At 46.3% G+C, this 20,737-nt stretch overlaps 1 protein-coding gene and 1 pseudogene across 1 annotated transcript; both read left to right on the forward strand.

The window, feature by feature from the left end:
- The first annotated feature begins 1,400 nt into the window (after positions 1–1,400).
- LOC144265980 (olfactory receptor 5G9-like) lies at positions 1,401–2,340 on the forward strand (annotated as a pseudogene).
- Positions 2,341–18,354: 16,014 nt separating this feature from the next.
- Positions 18,355–19,293, forward strand: LOC144266378 (olfactory receptor 5G9-like). The gene has a single exon (XM_077819835.1). It carries the CDS (start codon positions 18,355–18,357, stop codon positions 19,291–19,293), a length of 939 nt encoding a protein of 312 aa, XP_077675961.1.
- Positions 19,294–20,737: the final 1,444 nt, after the last annotated feature.

Below are 20,737 nucleotides of genomic sequence, written 5' to 3' on the forward strand. Positions count from 1 at the left end.
AAATTTGTTGCTAAGGCTGGTTGAAAATTTTTCTTGAGAAGTTTTTTTGATGGGAAATTGGATTTTACATTTTACTTTTTTTTCCAAGAAATTATGTTTCCCCTGCAAATTGTAAGCTCTCCATCAAAATACCAAACACCCCTCATCCCTAAACCATGACTTTGGGACTCTGGTGATGTTCCAGGGCACTTCAGCAAGGGGAGAGACCATCATGAATCATGGGGGATGTAGTCCAACCTGGGAGCCTTACCCGTCAAAGAGTAGTAGGGTGTGTAGTAAGGTGGTGTGTAGTATTTGAGGAACCCCCATGGTACTTCTGAGTCGAAATATTAAGTTTTTACCTAAAAGATTTTGGTGTCAAAAAAAATTGTGGATCAGGTCTTCGGAGTATCCAGCTTGCACTGAAAGCAGCAGGATGAAATATGCCCCTAACCTCACACTCTGTAACTCTGATAGAAATTGCATCATTTAATAACACTGTAAGAAAGAGTAGGTCAAATTAATCCCCAGGGCACCAATTACACCGAGGGTGGCTTTGGTTCACTGAATGCATTAATTCGGTGTTGTGTCTCTCTGAGCTCAGATATTCCCAAGGGCTTCAGGAATCATATCCCATAGATCACATATCTCAGTATAAAACTTCCCAAAGGCTCCAAACTGGCAGTTTCTATAAATGGGGAAACACCACCATCTCTCTCTCTCTCTCTCTCTTCTCAGCAGGTACCTGCTATTGTCCTGAATTACAGTCACACACACACAGAGACACCATGGGGATTAGCAGGTATTGAATTCCAGACCTCCAGCACCAAAAGCCTCAGCCCCAACTCCTACCCCTTCAGCTAAAGGAGCAAACTGCTGGGCTGGAAAAAAGAGGCAATTACCTAGTCACTGAAGACAGCGCTTCCCATTCTGTCTCTGGGTTTTCGTACAGGTTCCAGTAAATGCCAAAAAGCTTAATCAGCACAGTGAGCAACTTTACCCCAAACAGACAAGCCAAGCCACAGAGCTCCCCTTGCCCAGAGAGGGTGGAAAGATTGACACTCCTTTCCTCTCACCCCTTCTTTAGCTAAGGAATAATCCCTTCAGACTGATTCTCTCACAACAGAGTCACAAGTCACAGTTTTCTGTTTGGAGTAGTGAACTGGAGTGTTTGTGTGGGGGTCATGATTAACCTGTGTGTCATTGTATTTGCACAGCGTGTGCATTTTATCGAACACCTGGAATGACCAGCTGTGAACATCTGGCTCTGTGGACTAAGCCCTTCCCGGAGTGAGTACTGATGTCCATTGAGAAACTGATCTCCATTTATCTTCACTTACTTCATTGCAGAGAAGAGACAGGTTTTCCACACCATCCACCTGCCCACATCTCTGTAGCAGCCTGATCTCTGTTCAGAGGAGATGGAAAAGGGAAATCACTCGGAGGTGACTGAGTTCATTCTCTCAGGACTGACAGATCGTCCGGAGCTGCAGGTCCCCCTATTTGGGTTGTTCCTCCTGATTTATGGTGCCACCGTGGTGGGGAACGGGGGGATGATCTTGTTAATCACAATTGATCCCCGACTCCACACCCCCATGTACTTTTTCCTCAGGAATTTGTCTTTCTGTGACCTCTGCTTTTCCTTGATAATTTCCCCTAAGATGCTGCTTAATTTCTTAGCCGAGACGAAAAAGTATTTCCTACACTGCCTGTGCTGTGCAAATGTATTTCTCTGTTGTTTTTGGAGATGTTGAGTGCCTCTTGCTGGCTGTGATGGCGTATGACCGTTATGTGGCTATCTGTAACCCGCTGTTCTATACAGTCACCATGTCCAGGCAGCTTTCTAAACAGCTGGTGGATGGGGTGTACGCTGTGGGGGTGGTGGATTCAATGATATACACATGTTGTACATTTCGGCTGTTATTCTACAGCTCCAACATCATCAATCATTTCTTCTGTGACGTCCTCCCTCTGTTGGCACCCTCCTGTTCTGAAACCCGCATCAATGAGATTGTGATGTTTGCTTTCATGAGCTGCATTACAGTGAGCAGCTTTGAGACTGTTCTCCTCTCTTATGTCTATATCATCTCCGCCATCCTACAGATCCGCTCTCTCGAGGGCTGGCACAAAGCCTTCTCCCCCTGCACTTTCCACTTGACCTCTGTGGTCCTATCTTTTGGCACCCTCTTCTTCACGTATTTAAGTCCCACCTCCAGCTATTCCATGGACAGAGACAAAGTGACCTCAGTGTTTTACACTCTGGTGATCCCTATGTTGAACCCCCTCATCTACAGCCTGAGGAACACGGAGGTGAAGGACGCCCTGAGGAAAGCAATGAATAAACTCCTAACCAATTCTTGAATCTGTTTAAGTCTGTATTGGTTTAGTGGTTGGGAGTGGAAACAGGTGAATTCAATTCCCAGCCCATTACAAAGTAATTTCGCAGAGCCTGTGGGAGTATTGTTCTTTATTGTATTATTATTATTATTTATTATCATTTTTGTATTCTGACAAGTTCTGCAGGTCCCAACTGAGATCGGTGGACAAAACATGGGAACCATCATATGGTCAGAGAGAGAGAGAATAATTTATGAGCTTGTGGTTAGGGGCATTCACTTAGATGGTGACGTATTCAAGTTCACCTCTCCGGACATTGGGTGGCAGTTCCAAAGGGGTTTCTGTGACCCAACCCATTACACAGAGTTCAGGAATAAAATTAGGAATAAAAAAGTATGTGTGCGTGGTCGGAGATAGGTAGTTTAGGTTGGACATTAGGAAAAACATCTTAACAGTGAGGGTGGCTGTGCACTGGAATAACTTGCCCAGGAAGGTTGTGGAATCTCCACCACTGGAGATTTGTAAGAGCAGGTTACACAAACACCTGCCAGGGATGGTAGATAACACTCAGTTGTGCTGTGAGTGAAGGGAAGTGGAGTAGATGACCTCTTGAGGTCCCTTACAGTCCTGTGATTCCATAATTGCATAAGGAGCCCTGTACTGGGAGGAAGGGGGACGCCAACCCGAGCACTGGGCAGGGCAAGGGACACAGACCCGCCAACACTTGATATTCAGCTCCACTGTACCCCCCAACACATGCACACACAGAGTGCCTAATGCACACCAAATGCACACACACACACACAGAAGGCGCAGTACACACTCACACAATGCCCACTACAACACACACAGAACCAACTGCACACAAACACACACACACACACAGTCCAACACTGAGCTCAATCAGAATGCAGAATAATCTCTGCTGGGAGCTGGGACAACTGCAATATTTCCAACTCTTCTGAACAAAGAGAACCGAAGGGGATTCTGCTGCCCTGGCAGGGAGATAGGACTAGATTTCCCAACTGGTCTTTTCCATCAACAGCTTTTCTGAGGCCTGGTTTAGGCTTAAAAAATAGATCAACAGAACTCTGTCACACAAGGCAGGGAAATTTTTCACACCCTGTGCAAGGTAGTTAGCTAGTGCTGACCCTTAGTGTCATTCTTCCATTGACCCAGCTACTGCCTCTCGGGGAAGTGGATTAACACTTCCATAAATGTGGAAAACATCTACGCTATGACACTGATGCACACCATAGCTGAGTCAATGTAATGGCTTTAGTATAGGCATTCTCTGAATCAATCGGGGTTGTTTCCCACTTCCCATTAAAGCAATTTTTCTCTCCTTTTCCATCATTTCAATTATAGTTTGAAATGTTCTGAAACTGACTTGTTTGCCCATGACTTGGTGGTACCTCTTTGTTCTTTCTCCCTTCACTGACAATGGGTTAAGAGCGATGGAAGCAGTACCTGCTCAGAACCCTAAAATCAGACATAGAGCCAAATCTTTCCCTGTTTGCTAGCCACACCAGAGTAACCCTTAATACCTCTGGAGCTGCTTCCTTGGCCAGAAGAGGTTAAACTTGGCTTTTATGACTTTGGGATTTGCTCCCTGGAGCATCTTTGCTCCTAGGACAACAGATGTGCACAGCAAATGGAATTAATGTTGTTGCCGTGTATGTCCTTGTGGAAATGGAACACAGACGGCCAGAGAATCAGCTGGTCTGTATCGCTGTCTCTCCCTTGTGGTCATTTTAGCATGATACGAAACTGAGGTGACTATATTCCACTTTATTTGTTGGTCACCTCTCCAAACGTCTCTTTAGGTAATTTCCCAGGGTTGGGAAGCAAAGGTGTCTAGAAATGAGTGAATTTCTTCTGGGCTAATGAATTATTGTCAAAAACAATAGTGTTTGGATTGACATGAAACTCTTCACAAATATGTTACAGATATACCAAATAGCTTTGTCCCAAAACAATGTGTGTGCTGGGGGAGGATTTAGATGCCGGTCACAACACAGCCACTGTAGGAGGCGGTGGTGGTCCTTCCCTTTGGAATTTTTAGCCCAATAGTTGGGGTGTTCCCTTGTGAGGCGGGAGATCCAGATTCAATTCCCCCTTCTGCCCTGTGCTTGGCAAAGCTCTATGTGACATTGCACTCCATATGCTTTCTGAAAATATCCTTCTGAATAAGACATAACTGGAATATACTTTATGCTCAGCGCCCCTTGTAACATATCATTATAAATCTTATCATCTACGAAGGTGTTCATCCTATTTGTTTACATGGATTTTTTTATGTCTGGAATTAGGAGAATAAGATATAAACTTGTATTACTGATCTAGACATATTAAATGGAAGCCTTTAAAGGTGCTTCAGGATCAATGAACTGTGAATGGCTTTATTTACCTGCAAGCCTTCCTGTGTATGTGTGGGAGAAACCAGGAAGAATGGAGATTGGGGTCTTATAGTGACATGTGACCATGCCACCAGATACTGAGCTCCATGTTGAAGCTGGTACTTTTCCTGAAGGGGGTGGAATTCGAAGGAAAGTTTTCCCACCTTGGGGAAGTTCTATAAAAAGTGAGGAAGCAAACAATGAGTGTCTTCAGATGGCTTAAGGTTTCCCCACTGTGATACCTACAAGCACCTGGAAATACAAGGACTGTAACCACAGGGGTGGGTGAGAACAGGCTGGATCCAGGTCAGAAAATGCAGCTGGTCTGAGAAGGATTTTACCTGAAATAACAACTGGGGTGAGAAGTTAACATTTGTAACTGATTTCTGAGTGTATTAAGCTTAGTCTTGTACATTTTACTTTTTGATTTACTTTGTTCTATAGGTTACATCTTAAAACCACTTAAACCCTAATTTTTTACTTAATAAAATCACTTTTGTTGTTTTATAAACTCAGTGTGAGTAAGTGTTACCTTGGGGGGCAAACAGCTGTGCATATCTTTCTTGAAGTGATATAGGGGGCGAGCATATATCATTTTACCCTGTATAAGCTTTATACAGAGTAAAATGGATTTGTTTGGGGTTTTGATCTCATTGGGAGCTTGGTATCTGCATGCTGGAGACTGGTATCCTACTGAGCTTGTTTTAATCTAGATCTGTAGCTTTGTGGGGTAACCCAGACCTGGGGTCTGTGTTGCAGCAGACCGGTGTGTCTGGCTCAAGAAGGCAGGGTTCTGGAGGCCAAGGATGGCAGGGAAAATCAGCTCACGGGTAATTTCAGCACATCAGCTGACAGTCCCAAAGGGGGTCTCTGTGCACTTGGGTTCCCTGCATCTCCAAAAAGCATCCCAGCCCCTGGGGTGATGTGCTATTCCAATCTGGGTTTCTCTCAGTCTCTCCTTTCAAAGTGTTTCTACTGTGGATAGCTAATTGAATAACCATTAGACAGCTTCATACAGAGTAAAATGGACTTATTTGGGGTTTAGAGCCCTTTGGAAGCTGGGTGTCTGCGTGCTAGAGACAGATATCCTGCTGAGCTGGTTTCAGTCTAGATCTGCAGTTTTGGGGGTGTGTCCTGGACCCTTGGTCTGTGTTGCAGCAGGCTAGCGTGTCTGGCTCAACAAGGCAGGGTTCTGGAGGCCCAGGCTGGCAGGGAAATCAGCACACCAGATGACAGGAGGAAGGGAGGTGGGTTGCATGCTTGGAGATACTTTGTTTCAGCAGCTGCAGAGATCTTAAGTGTTAACCACCAGTGACTAACGCATGAAGTGAAATACAGTCACCTCTGTTTAGTATCATATTCAAAAGGCCTCACAGGAGAGACAGTGATCGAGACCAGCTGATTCTCTCGCCCTCTGTGTTCCATTTCCACAAGGAAAGACTCAGGGACAACATTAATTGCATGTGCTGTGCACACTTGTTATCCTGGGAGCAAATCTCAAAGTCAACCCAGGAAGCAGCTCCAGAGGTATAAAGGGTAACGTTGGTGTGGTTAGCAAACAGGGAAAGATTCAACTCTGATTTTACGGTTCTGATTTCAGGGTTCTGAGCAGGTACTGCTTCCGTCCTCAACTCATTGTCCGTGAAGGAAGGGAAAACAAAGAGGTAGCACCAATTCATGGGCAAACAAGTCAGTTTCAGTGCATTTCAGCCTTTAATTGAAATGACAGTGAGCCATTCATGGGAGGGAAAGGAAGGAATTATTCTGAGAGGAGAAATTTCAACTTTTGTGAACATATTTACCTATCAAAAGAAGGAAAGAGCTTTATAAGGGTGGGAGAAGAGTGATTGGAAAAGGAGAGAAAAATAGCTTTATGAGGAAAGAGGAAAACTCCCCCATCACCCAGGTAATATCTATACTAAGGCCATTACATTGACTCAGCTATGGTGTGCAACAGTGACGTAATGTAGATGCTTTCCACATTCTTGAATCTGTTTAACTCAGTACTGGTTTAGTGATGGACAGTGGAAACAGGTGAATTCAATTCCCATCCCATTATAAAGTAATTTTGCAGAGCCCGTGGGAGTATTGTTCTTTATTATATTGTTATTACTATGAATTTGTTTATATTCCAACGAGGCCTGCAGGCCCCAACTAAAATCAGGGCTTTATTCGGCTATTACCCCATCAAAATTCCAGGAGGCACCTGTTTCAGATGTGTGAATATTTGTGACGTGCTTCCAAAGCATAGAGGTATTTGTACTGGGGAGGAAGAGGGGGGCATCTAATCTATCTCCTTTTGCTTTGTAGTGGGTTTGGTTTTTGTTATGCAGTTGCAAGTATGAAGTGTGTGGTTTCCATGGTGGAACCAAAGGGAGTTTTGCACACCCTCCTGATATTCTGCAGCCCTGTATGTTCTCTGTGGGGTTGTTGTAGATTGTCACCTGGTTTGAATCCATTCATGTGGAGGAGAAAGGTGATTTCCATCAAAATGGCCTTTATTTTAAGTTAAGGGAGCAACAAAACAAGTAAGAACAAGGGTAACATATCCAAAAGAGAACATGCTATGTGTGCGTCCACTGTGAGAATCTGCACTGAGCTGAATACAAAATAATATGGAAAGGGTGAGTTTTCTCGAGCACATAAATTAAACAGAAAGAAAAAGTCGTATCAGACACTAAATATTTATACCACATCAGCTGGTTAGCTATGAGGTCTTACTCTTAGTTCTGCGAGTAAGTCCTATGGACTCTGAAGAATAGGGATTCTGGGAATTGTACAGCTCGGGTTACGGAGAGTGAGAAAAGGCTAGAGCTGGGCCAATAGCAGATTTTTGAATTCATGTGTGGTTACAAAACATGGAAAAACAAATTCAGTTCAACCTGATCCAAATCTGAAAATTCCTTAAATGTTTGGCAAATTGAAAACACTGACAGACATGTCCTGTGGGGGTCGAATGAACTATTTAGCATGACCAGAAATGGAACATTTCCTTTCCTTCCTGGATACTTTTTGATGTCAAAGCAAAGACAATGTAGGGCCACACTAATAAAAGGGATGGGAATGGAAGAGGTGGGAATGGTGCTGCTTCCCTTGTAGACTTTAACCCAGTGATTAGATCACTCCCATGGGAAGTGAGGGACCCTGGTCAATCCCCCCTCTGTCTGATGGGGAGAAACAATTTGAAAGTGGGTCTCCCATAGTTCCGGACAGTGTCCTGGCAATTGGGCTTTGTTCTGTCCTGCATCATTCTCTGGACAGGTCTACGCTAATGCTGTAAATTGATCTAAGTTACGCTACTTCAAGTTGACTAATTTCATCTGACTTACAGCGGTGTCCACACTGTGCCATGTCAACCGGAGAGTTATGTAACTGAAGTAAAGTAACACAGATCATCCAACAGCGTTAGTGTAGAACAGCCCTGAGGAAGATCCATGATGGAACATCCTCTCTGAGGGAGGTGGAGTACAGACCTCATCAGGTAAGTGCTTTCCCATTGACTTAGCATGTCTTCCCCAGACCTGCTCAATCAAGACCATTTCATCTCTTGCAGTAGTCCCGATTGAGCCAGTAGTGTAGATATGGCCTGTTGAAGATGTTGCATTCTGGATAAAAAACGGGAAGAATCACAGGGCCAGAAAGAGAGAATGACTCTATAGACAAGTGGTTCAGGGCACGAACATGCTCAACCTCATGTCTCTGTTCCAATGGTTTTTTAATTAGTTATCCACTGTAGAACAACTTTGAAAGGGGAGATTGAGAGTAACCCATACTGGAATAGCACATCACTAAAGGGCTGGGATGCTTTCCGGAAATACAGGAAAACCAAGTGCACATCTTTGCCCAGCACTGGACAGAAGGGGGAATTGAACCTCGATCTTCCATCTCACACCTGAACACCCTACCTATTGAGCTAAAAATTACAAAGAGAGGGAGAATCACCACCTCCTACCGGTGACTGCTTTGTGACCAGCACCTAAATCCTCCTCCCCCACACACATTGTTTTGGGACAAGGCTATTATGAGACCTTGTAACACATTTGTGAATAGTTTCAGGTCAACCCCAATGGCACTGTTTTTTACAATAAATTATTCATAAATTTAATAGTGAAAAGTGCAAGGTCATGCATTTAGGGAATAATAACGAGAATTTTTGTTACAAACTGGGGACGCATCACTTGGAAGTAACAGAGGAGGAGAAGGATCTCTTAGTATTCGTTGCTCACAGGATGACTATGAGCCGCCACTGTGATATGGCCATGAAAAAAAGCTAATGCGGACTTGGGATGCATCAGGCGAGGTATTTCCAGTAGGGATAAGGAGGTGTTGGTACCATTATACAAAGTTCTGGTGAGACCTCATCTGGAATATTGTGTGAAGTTTTGGTCTCCTATGTTTATGAAAGATGAATTCAAACTTGAACAGGTACAGAGAAGGGCTACTAGGATGATCCGAGGGATGGAAAACCTGTCTTATGAAAGGAGACTCAAGGAGCTTAGCCTGTTTGGCCTAACCAAAAGAAGCCTGAGAGGAGATATGATTGCTCTCTATAACTATATCAGAGGTATAAATACCATGGAGGGAGAAGAATTATTTAAGCTCACTACTGTTGCGGTTCAAATACAAGACAGCACAGAGCTTTTAGCAAGCAAGCGAGCTGGTCTGCCAACCGACTTCTGCCTGTCAGCTTTCCACCTTCACCTTTATTCTTTCTCTCCCCCTGAGCATTACATTCTCCAACAGATAAAAGGAATACACTGGCTTTGTTTAACATTCTTATTTACCAATTTCTATCTACCGCATTCCTTGCTCTCGGGCCTTGAGCTCAGTCCTGGGAGGCTTCCCATGGCTCATGTCATCTGGGTGAGATTCCAAGGTTCATGCCCTTGAGAAGAGCTGTGTGTGCACAGCTCCTATACAACACTCCGGGTGTGCCCTGAATGTTGCCAAGTGCATGAACCTTGTATGAATCCTACATCCCCTCCTTTTTTGTTTATTTGTGCTCGGCCATCTCATGGTAGCCAACAATTTGCTTTTGAAAGCCAATTAACTCCCGGACAGACGAGTTCATAACTCGTGGAGCCTGCCAGGGTGCGTCTCGACAAAGCCTTAACAAAAAGGATATACATTGCACACAGCAACAGCAAAAAATGAGCTTAAGAAGGTAAAGTATAATTGGCCGGGTCCCAATTAGCCATGCTAGAGTACTGGGAAGAGAGGTTCGCGTAAGCAGCGAGCATCATCTCATTTCCAATTTCCTCAGGGTGATGACATACTGGAATAAGGCACGTACCTAACAATTCTTCAGCTGCTACAAAATCAGATAAACAAAAGTGGGTAACATTTGCTATTGAAGCCAATCTTTCCCATAGGTTATATGTCATTCGGGCCCGTAATGGAGAAAGCACTCCCGAGCCAACCCATACAGGAAATAGCAGGCACAAAAGACATACAGTCAATACAGAATTAGCAGTAATTTGAGCAAAAATTGCCACAAACAAAGTCTCAGAAGTCTCTGGCTGTTGGTTTGCTGCCAGTTTTCATTGAGCAGCGGCGACCAATGCTTTTACTGCTCCCCATGTCATGGGCTGGTTTGGGACACTACGCCTCCTCCGTTTCCGTCCCGCCATTGTCGACCCGGGAGGCACCGCGTTCTCCTCCAAGGTCAGCTGAAACTCCGGTATGGGGTTCGATAGTCCCTGGTGCCACGCCATGCTGCTTCAGTGCCGGTCGCACACACAGGGCTGGAACCCACAACGGTCCTGCAGGGAGAAACACAGCAGCATATCCCCAACCCCAAGTGATTAGAGGTACTGGGCCCAGGCATTGCGGATGGGGCAGCTGACGGTAATAGACACGCGGTCTTTCCAGTACCTCGGATTTGTGAAAATGCTGATCCGCGGGGGTCTGCTGATCTGCGTTCAGCATTAAATTATTTAAAATAAACAAAAGGATACGAAATTGTTGCTGAATGTCTCCTAAGGTTCGGAGACACAGCTCCCCTTGTTTTAATTGTTTGTCGAGCAAGGTTTTTAGCGTACGATTTGCACGTTCAACCATAGCTTGGCCTGTGGAATTATAAGGGATCCCGTGTTTGAGACAGACGTCCCATTGGGCACAAAAGATGGAGAGGGCTGTGGAGCAATAGGCTGGGGCATTATCTGTTTTTATCTGGCTCGGGTGACCCATAACAGCAAAACAGGCTAGCAAATGGTGAATAACTTTGGGAGTGGCTTCCCCACGCTGTGGGGTCGCCCAGAGGAATCCTGAATAGGTATCAATGGAAACATGTAAAAACAAATAGGGGGGGAATTGTGGCAAGTGAGTGACATCCATTTGCCACAGCTGATTTGCCGCGGTACCTCTGGGGTTAACGGCATAAGAAAAGGTAGGGGCAGCAGCGGCACAGTGGGGGCAGGAGCGAATAATAGAACATGCATGATCAGCAGGAATGTGAAACTGTCAGGCCAAAAAAGAGGCAGACTGTGAAAAAAGGAATGGCTTTCAATGGGGTCAGAAAAAAGGGAATTTACCTGACCACGTAACGCGCGATCGGCGCGCGCATTGCCTTCGGTAAGTAGCCCAGGCAGAGGGGTATGACTGCGAATATGAGCAACAAAATAAGGGAAATTACGAGTGGTGATGAGATACTGTAAGGACAAAAACAGGCGAAAAAGGTCCGCATTGACCTGAGGGGTAATGAGGGCAAGGGGTAAATGATCAATTACCTGATAAACATAATGCGTGTCCATGATCAAATTAAAGGGACAATCAACAAAAAGTTGAAAGGCCAAAATAACAGCAGCTAGTTCCAAGGACTAGTGGAGCTCTCCAGGCGCTGTGCATGCAAATATTGTTGTACAAGCGAATGAAGCGCTTTCAGCTTTTCTAGGGGGAGGGGCCACTGGTCAATCCCTACGGGCTCTAAGGATTGCCATACCAATGGTAATGCGGAGGGCAAGGTGGGTGAGGGAGGATTTTGGTCCATTATATATTAATATCGAGGGTGGTGTCCAGCTTTACAAGTGAGTCACGGCCCCAAATATTGAGGTGGACAGGGAATACAAAAGGGTGGATTGTAGCAAGGGCACGGCCTCCTGGTTTAGAGACTGTGACCCAAGGCAAACTTTGGCGCCCGGGTTTGCTACCCCCGATCCCCCACAACTCTTTAGAAGGAACTGTTGGCCAACTGACCGGCCACTCCGGATCATGAATCACCGTAATGTCAGCTCCAGTGTCCACCAGCCCTGTAAAAGGAACATTATTTAAGAGAAGTGTTAACTGAGGTTTCGAGGGGCGGAGCGACATTGTTAGAGCAACAAGTGGAGAGGACATGTTGTGAGACGGGAATTGAGACAGCGTTGATCCAAAGCTGTTCCCGCCCCGGGCTCGATCCTCTGCGGCTGGCACGTGATAGGGGACTAAAATCAATTGTGCAACTGCGGAAGATGGGTCCACACCTGAACCTTAATAAAGCCGGTGTAATCGGTGTCAATGACCCCTGGGATAACAAAAAAACCCTGTTTCCCAGCATGTGAGCGAGGGAGAACCAGACCCACAAATCAGTCAGGGTGAGGTCCCATCACCTGGGTAAGTATGGCGCAAACCTCCCCCGGCAACTGAAAATCAGCGTCCTCCTGCACAATCAAATCAAGCCCTGCACTTCCTGCAGTCGCCGCCCTCATGGAGTCTACGGATTTTAATGCAGTGGAACAGTTGTCTGAGTGGGAAACACCCCCGTTTGACCCTGGGTTCGGGGGGAACCCGTCGTGCGGTTTGCCAACCCGCTACGACACTGATTAGCCCAGTGATAGCCCTTCCGACACTTGGGGCACTTCTTTGAGGGGCGAGCGGGTGCCGCCGAGGAGCGGCACTCCTGCTGAAAGTGACCCTCCTTACCACAGCGGTAACAACGCTTCCCCTCCTTCCTGCTTTTCCGCAGGGCGGCAGCCAGAACTCCAGCTTTATGGGCTTGGGTGCCGATGTTTTGGCATGCCTGCAGCATGTCCGACAGCTCTAGAACGCCTGTGCCTTGTGCCGCCTGGAGAGCACGGCGGCAATCCTCGTTCACATTTTCAACCGCCATTTTTAACAGGATCTCCTGAGCTGCCGCAGGGTTATTCACCTGTCGGAGGATAGCCTCCTTCAATCTGTTGGTAAAATCCATAAAGGACTCTGCTGCACCCTGACGGATACTGGCAAAGCTTTTGGTAGGCTTGCCTGAATCCGGGACCTTCCGGAAAGCATGCTGGGCGCAGGTGGAAATAATGGGGAAGACGGCCTGAGGGAGTTGAGACTGCATCTGAACGGTAGCAAACTGGCCCTCCCCTGCCAAATGCTCATAAATGATACCTTGCTCTTTATATACCTGGGCTTGGCGTTCTGCCATCTGCTGATACTCACTAAACCAAATAACATACTGACTGGGCGTCAGCATCATGTGCAACAGCACCTTCCAATCTTCAGGGATCAGGGTGTACCCAGTACCTAGCCCTTCAAATGAGACCACTTACATACGTGCTAGTGAGGCCGAACTCACGAATCGCTTTCTTTATGTCTCTGATCACCGAGTAGGGCAAACTGACCCAGTTTGCAACCTGGTTGCCCTGGCCATCATCCTGCCAGGTCACCGGACAAACTGAGACCAGATCAGCCAGCTCCTCTGCTGTAATATCTGAGTGAGTCTTCTCTGCGTGAACCATTTGTTGCACCAGCGAAAGCCCCTGAGCAGACGCGGATGACCCCCCAGGGGGCCCCGGAGCATGGGACCCCACGCGGGGATGGCGATCACACACTGGCTCCGGTGGGGAAGGACAGGGAGGCGGTGGTAATAGAGGCACTGGGGGCGAAGCAGGGGGAGGGATGGCTGCAGCAGCGGACGGGGGTGGCGGGATCGGCAGCCCCTCTGTTGGTGCGGGAGAGGGCCTTTCCGAGGCGACACGCTGTGTCGCATCGCCAGGAGGAGGGATGGTTGCAGGAGCGGATGGGAGTGGCGAGAGCACCAGCCTCACGAGGGAGGGCCTGTCCGAGGAGACATGCTGTATCGCGTCGCGGCAGAGGTGCCATGCATGTAGAGCCTGCACGGGCGCCCGAGGCTCTTTGTGCAATGTCTGGCCCAACCGCTCCCAGTCTGCTAGCTTAAGGGTTCCAGCTTCAGGGTACCACGGGCACTGGGCACTCACCTCCTGTGGCAGGAGAGTGAGTTCTCGAGTGGAGCAGTCATGCTGAGCCTTACGCAGCAAATACTGTAGCTCACTGCGGTGTTGCACTTGCAAAGCAGAGAGGGAGCTTCCCATACTTACCACAATGAAAAATACTCACCGGGATCCGTGAAGCGGATGAGTGACGCGTCTGAAACCCTTGCCGGGCGAGGTGAGTGCTGAGGGCCCCACGTTGGGTGCCAGTTGTTGTGGTTCAAATACAAGACAGCACAGAGCTTTTAGCAAGCAAGCGAGCTGGTCTGCCAACCGACTTCTGCCTGTCAGCTTTCCACCTTCCCCTTTATTCTTTTTCTCCCCCCGCGCATTACATTCTCCAACAGATAAAAGGAATACACTGGCTTTGTTTAACATTCTTATTTACCAATTTCTATCTACCGCATTCCTTGCTCTCTGGCCTTGAGCCTAGTCCTGGGAGGCTTCCCACGGTTCATGTCATCTGGGCGAGATTCCAAGGTTCATGCCCTTGAGAAGAGCTGTGTGTGCACAGCTCCTATACAACACTCCGGATGTGCCCTGAATGTTGCCAAGCACATGAACCTTGTATGAATCCTACACACTACCAATGTGGACACAAGAACAAATGGATATAAACTGGCCAGCAGGAAGTTTAGACTTGAAATTAGATGGAGGTTTCTAACCGTCAGAGGAGTGAAGTTCTGGAACAACCTTCTAAGGAAAGCAGTGGGGGCAAAAGACATATCTGGTTTCAAGACTAAATTTGATAAGTTTATGGAAGGGATAAGATGATGGGCTTGCCTAATTTTGTCAATTAATTGATCTTCAACTATTAGCGAGAGATGTGCCCAATGGCCTGTGATGGGATGTTAGATGGGATGGGATCTGAGTTTCTACAGAGAATTCTTTCCAGGGTGCCTGGCTGGTGAGTCTTGCCCACGTGCTCAGGGTTTAGCTGATCTCCATATTTGGGGTCGGGAAGGAATTTTCCTCCAGGGCAGATTGTCAGAGGCTCTGGGGTTTTTTCGCCTTCCTCTGCAGCGTGGGGCATGGGTCACTTGCTGGAGGATTCTCTGCACCTCAAAGTCTTTAAACCATGATATGAGGACTTCAATAGCTCAGAGAGAGGTTAGAGGTTTGTTACAGGAGTGGGTGGGTGAGATTCTGTGGCCTGCGTTGTACAGGAGGTCAGAGTAGAGAATGATAATAGTCCCTTCTGACCTTGAAGTCTATGTTTCTATGATTAGTCCAGAAGAAATTCACCCATTTCTAGATACTTTTGTGTCCCAAAGCTGGAAAATTACTTACAGAGACTTTTGGAGAGGTGACCAACACATGAAGTGGAATACAGTCACCTCAGTTTTGTATCATATTCAAAAGACCTCAAAGGAGAGAGAGCCATCCAGACCAGCTAAAGCTCTGGCTCTCTGTGTTCCATTTCACAAGGAAGGCAACAGCATTAATTGCATGTGCTGTGCACACCTGTAGTCCTGGGAGCAAAGATGCTTCAGGGAGCAAATCTCAAAGTCATCCCAGTAAGCAGCTCCAGAGGTATTAAGGATAATGTTGGTGTGGTTAGCAAACAGGGAAAAGTTCGACTCTTAGTCTGATTTTTACAGTTCTGAGAAGGTATTGCTTCCATTCTCAACTCATTGCAAGTGAAAGGAGGGGAAATAAAGAGATACCACCAAGTCATAGGCAAACAAGTCAGTTTCAGAGCATTTTGGCCTTTAATTCAAATTACAGTCTGCCATTTATGGGAAGGGAAGTAAGAAGATGAAATATTCGGCAAAGTCACTGTACTCTTCCTATGCCGACATACTGCTTCCATTTGGGTATTTTTGGGGAAGTGGGGCAGCTCCTGGAGGGTTTTGTCTCTTCCACTCCACAACAGCCAGTTCATGCTTCTGGGCCTCAATCTGAGCCTGTATTTCTCTGTCTCTTAATCCCAGGACTCGTTGTAAGTGGCTGCCTCAGCTTCCATAGCCCTTCTGTGCGCAGTTGCCTCAGCTTCTTTGATCTTCAATTGAAACTCCCGGTCCTTTGCCTTCTCTTCTCTTTCCCGACTGGCCAGCTCTAGTTTAGCAGCTGCCTCATTGGTCGTCATTTTCCTGCTTTCTTCTGCTGGGCCACGCCCCTCTGCAGTTCAGAGAAACTGAGATTCACTCGGATCAGGGGCTTCTTAGTTAACAGAGACTTTCCCAGTGCCCAGTGTTCAGCCTTTCTGGGCACTTTGCAACTTGTGCAGTTCTAGCTTCTTCTGATTTTCACTCATACTTATTTTGCTTATTTTTCCATCCCTATTTCCCTTACCCTAAATAAGGAAACAGAAAATAACAAATTTGTTACCACTTCGTCTGTTCTTCACCCACCACACCCAAAATTCACTTAAAATCACAACCAGTGTCTCAAAGTAATCAGCTCTGCACAGATCCTGCTCTACAGGAGCTTAGATACTCTCTCTCTCTTCTGGGTGGAAACCCCTTCACCCAGAAGAGAGAAGGGGTACAACGTCACACTCTGTTTGCAAGATATCCTATGACATCTCTCTCTCACTCTGCCTCCCCATTGATTTACTGCATTGGAAGGGATAAAGGAAGCACTTTGAACATGTATTAATAACATGATACAGTGCTATCTTATAACCCCACTTACATGATCAAAAATATTGTATTAATATTTGTGATGAGAGGATGACTATTTCTCGTTGACTCATGGATTTATTTAACATCTTAAAGCTGAGCTCTGTGTGCAGATAGCAGGCATGCAAGAGGGATAGTTTTGTGAACTGCAGAAGTCCGGAGCATACTGTGGTCTCATCCTGAGCTCCCCTGGTCACCATGTGGTCTCCATCAGGCAAAAATGAGTGAAACTATCTTTCCTATTTTGGGGAGTAAGCTATCAAAGGAAGGACATAGGATACCATGGTGATTGGAATGCCATTAATAGCTCAATAATCTGGAATACTCTTATGTATCTTACAGGTTTACATTGCACCTGCTGAGGCCAGGACAATGAGGTGAATCTGAAACCAGGAAAAGCTGTGAAGATATCAGCTATGGCTACAAATAATTAGTACGTTTCACCTGTATCTAACTTTCTGTCCCGTTGATTGCAAATGTGTTGCTAAGTCTGGTTGAAAATTTTTCTTGAGAAGTTTTTCAATTTGATTTTCAATTCAATTAAATCCATCAAAAAAGTCAAACTTTCCTCCTCCCTAAACCATGGCTGTGGGACTCTGGTGATGTTCCAAGGCAGTTCAGCAAGAGGAGAAACCATCATGCATCATGGAGGATGTATTCCAGACTGGGACCCTGGCCCACGGAAGAGATTGGTGGTGTGTGGTACCTGAGGCACCCGCATGGTATTTCTGAGTCGAAATATGAAGTTTTTATCTAAAAGATTTTGGTGTCCAGAAAAAAAACCCAACCCTTTGTGTATCACTTCTACTCAGTACCCAGCTGTCACTGAAAACAGCAGGATGAAGTATACCCCAAGCCTCATACTCTGTAACTCTGGTAGAAATTGCATCATTTAATAACACAGTAAGAAAGAGTAGGACAAATTAATCCCCGGGGCACCAATTACACTGAGGGTGGCTTTGGTTCACTGAATGCATTAATTAGGTTTTGTGTTTCTCTGAGCTCATATATTCCCAGTTGCTTCAGGAACCATGTCCCATAGATCACACATCTCAGTATAAAACTTCCCAAATGCTCCAAACTCGCAGTTTCTGTTGATGGGGAAACGCCGCCACGTCTCTCTCTCTCTTCTCAGCAGGTACATGCTATTGTCCTGAATTACATGCACACACACACATGCAGACACCATGCTGATCAGCAGGTATTAAATTCAAGATGTCCAGCACTAAAAGTCTCAGCCCCAACTCCTACCCCTTCAGCTAAAGGGGCGACCTCCTTGGTTGGAAAAAAATAGACAATTACATAGTTACTGAAGCCAGGGCTTTCCATTATGTCTCCGGGTTTTCATACAGGCTAAAGTAAATGGCAAAAAGCTGAATTAGCACAGTTGGCAACTTTACCCCAAATGGACATGCCAAGCCTAAGAGCTCGGCTTGCCAAAAGAGGGTGGAAAGATTGGCACTCCTTTACTCTCACACCTTGTTTAACTAAGGAATAATCTCTTCAGACTGATTCTCTCACAACAGAGTCACAAGTCACAGTTTTCTGTTCGGAGTAGTGAACTGGAGTGTTTCTGTGTGGCACATGATTAACCTTCATGTCATTGTGTTTGCAGAGCGTGTGCATTTTATCAAACACCTGGAATGACCAGCTGTGAACATCTGGCTCTGTGGACCAAGCCCTTCCCTGAGCAGGTACTGATGTCCATTGAGAAACTGATCTCCATTTATCTTCACTTACTTCATTACAAAGAAGGGACAGGTTTTCCGCACCATCCACATGCCCACATCTCTGTCGCAGCCTGATCTCTGTTCAGAGGAGATGGAAGAGGGAAATCACTCGGAGGTGACTGAATTCATTCTTTCAGGACTGACAGATCATCCACAGCTGCAGGTTCCTCTGTTTGGGGTGTTCCTACTGATTTATGGGATCACCCTGGTGGGGAATGGGGGAATGATCTTGTTAATCACAATTGATCCCCGACTCCACACCCCCATGTACTTTTTCCTCAGGAATTTGTCTTTCTGTGACCTCTGCATTTCCTTGATAATTTCCCCTAAGATGCTGCAGAATTTCTTAGCCGAGAGGAAAAGCATTTCTTTCACTGCCTGTGCTGTGCAAATGCATCTCTCTATCATTTTTGCAGATGTTGAGTGCCTCTTGCTGGCTGTGATGGCGTATGACCGTTATGTGGCCATCTGTAACCCGCTGCTCTATACGGTCACCATGTCCAGACAGCTTTGTAAACAGCTGGTGGCTGGGGTGTACACTGTGGGGGTTTTGGATTCAATGATATACACGTGTTGTACATTTCAGATGTCATTCTGCAGCTCCAACATCATCAATCATTTTTTCTGTGATGTCCTCCCACTGTTGGCGCTCTCCTGCTCTGACACCCGCATCAATGAGATTGTGATGTTTGCTTCAATGTGCTGCATTACAGTGAGCAGCTTTCTGACTGTCCTCCTCTCCTATGTCTATATCATCTCCACCATCCTTCAGATCTGCTCTGCCAAAGGCAGGCGCAAAGCCTTCTCCACCTGCACTTTCCACTTAACCGCTGTGGTCCTGTTTTTTGGAACCTTCTTCTTCATGTATTTACGTCCCACCACCAGGTATCCCACGGACAGAGACAAAGTGACCTCAGTGTTTTACACACTGGTGATTCCCATGTTGAACCCCCTCATCTACAGCCTGAGGAACACGGAGGTGAAGGACGCCTTGAGGAAAGCAATGAATAAATGCCTAACCAATTCTTGAATCTGTTTAACTCTGTATTGGTTTAATGGTGGGGATTGGAAACAGGTGAATTCAATTCCCAGTCCATTACAAATGAATTTTGCAGAGCCCCTGGCAGTATTATCCTTTTTGTATTGTTATTATTATTAATTTGTTTGTATTCCAAGAAGGTCTGCAGGCCCCAACTGAGATCAGTTGAGAAAGCCTGAGGAAGATTCACAGGTCCAGAAAGAGAGAATGATTTTATAAGCTAGTGGCTAGAGGCATCCACGGAGAGGGAGATGTTGAACTTCACATCTCAGGACATTGGGTGGCAGTTCCAAAGGGGTTTCTGTGACCCAAACCATCACACAGTGTTCAGGAATAAAAGTGCAAAACAGTGTGTGTGTGGGTGGGGAAGAGTTGAGGGGGAGGGGGACGACAGCACAAGAACAGAGGGACTTCAATTGCACGAAAGGTGGTTTAGGTTGGACATTAGGAAAAACATCCCAACAGTGAGGGTGGCTAAGCACTGGAATAACTTACCCAGTAAGGTTATGTAAACTCCACCACTGGAGATTTTTAGGAGCAGGTTAGACAAACACCTGTCAGGGATTGTCAAGTTAATACTCAGTTGTGCTGTGAGTGCAGGGGACTGGGACTAGATGACCTCTCGAAGTCCCTTCCAGTCCTATGATTTTATGATGTCACAAGGAGCCCTGCACTGGAGGGAGCAGGGACACCAGCCTGAGCAGTGGGGAGGGCAAAGAACATGCACCTGCCTTCATTTGACATTCAGCTCCAATGTACCACTCACCACATGCACACACATAGTGCCCACTGCAACCAAACACACACACACAAAGTACCAGTACACACAACACACAGAGTCCCCAATGCACACCAAATGCACACAAACACACAGAAGGCACACTATACACACACACAGACACACACACACAATCCCCACTACACAGAACACACACAAGGCCAACTGCACACCAAACGTACACAACAGAGACAGAGTGTCCACTACACACACACAGCCTGACACTGAGCTCGATCAGAATGCAGAAGAATCTCTACTGGGAATCTGGGACAGCTGTAATATTTTCAACTTGCCTGAACAAAAAGAGCTGAAGGGGATCCTGGTGCCCTGGCAGGGAGATAGGACTAGATTTCCCAACTGGTCTTTTCCATGGACAGCTTTTTTGAGGCTTGGTTTACGCTGAAAAATAAGATCAACACAGCTCCATCACACAGGGTGGGGAAACTTTTCATGCACTGTGCGAGGCAGTTAGGTTGTACTGACCCTCAGTGTAATTCTTCCATTGACCTAGATACTGCCTCTCGGAGAAGTGGATTAACTACATCGAAGGAAAAACCCTTCCATCAACGTGGAAAGCATCTACACTGTGGCGCTGCTTCAAATCACAGCTGAGTCAATGTAATGGCTTTAGTATAGACATTCCCTGAATCGATGGGG

This window comes from Eretmochelys imbricata, chromosome 6 (assembly GCF_965152235.1).
Source record: "Eretmochelys imbricata isolate rEreImb1 chromosome 6, rEreImb1.hap1, whole genome shotgun sequence".
In the NCBI taxonomy this organism is placed as follows: Eukaryota; Metazoa; Chordata; order Testudines; family Cheloniidae; genus Eretmochelys; species Eretmochelys imbricata.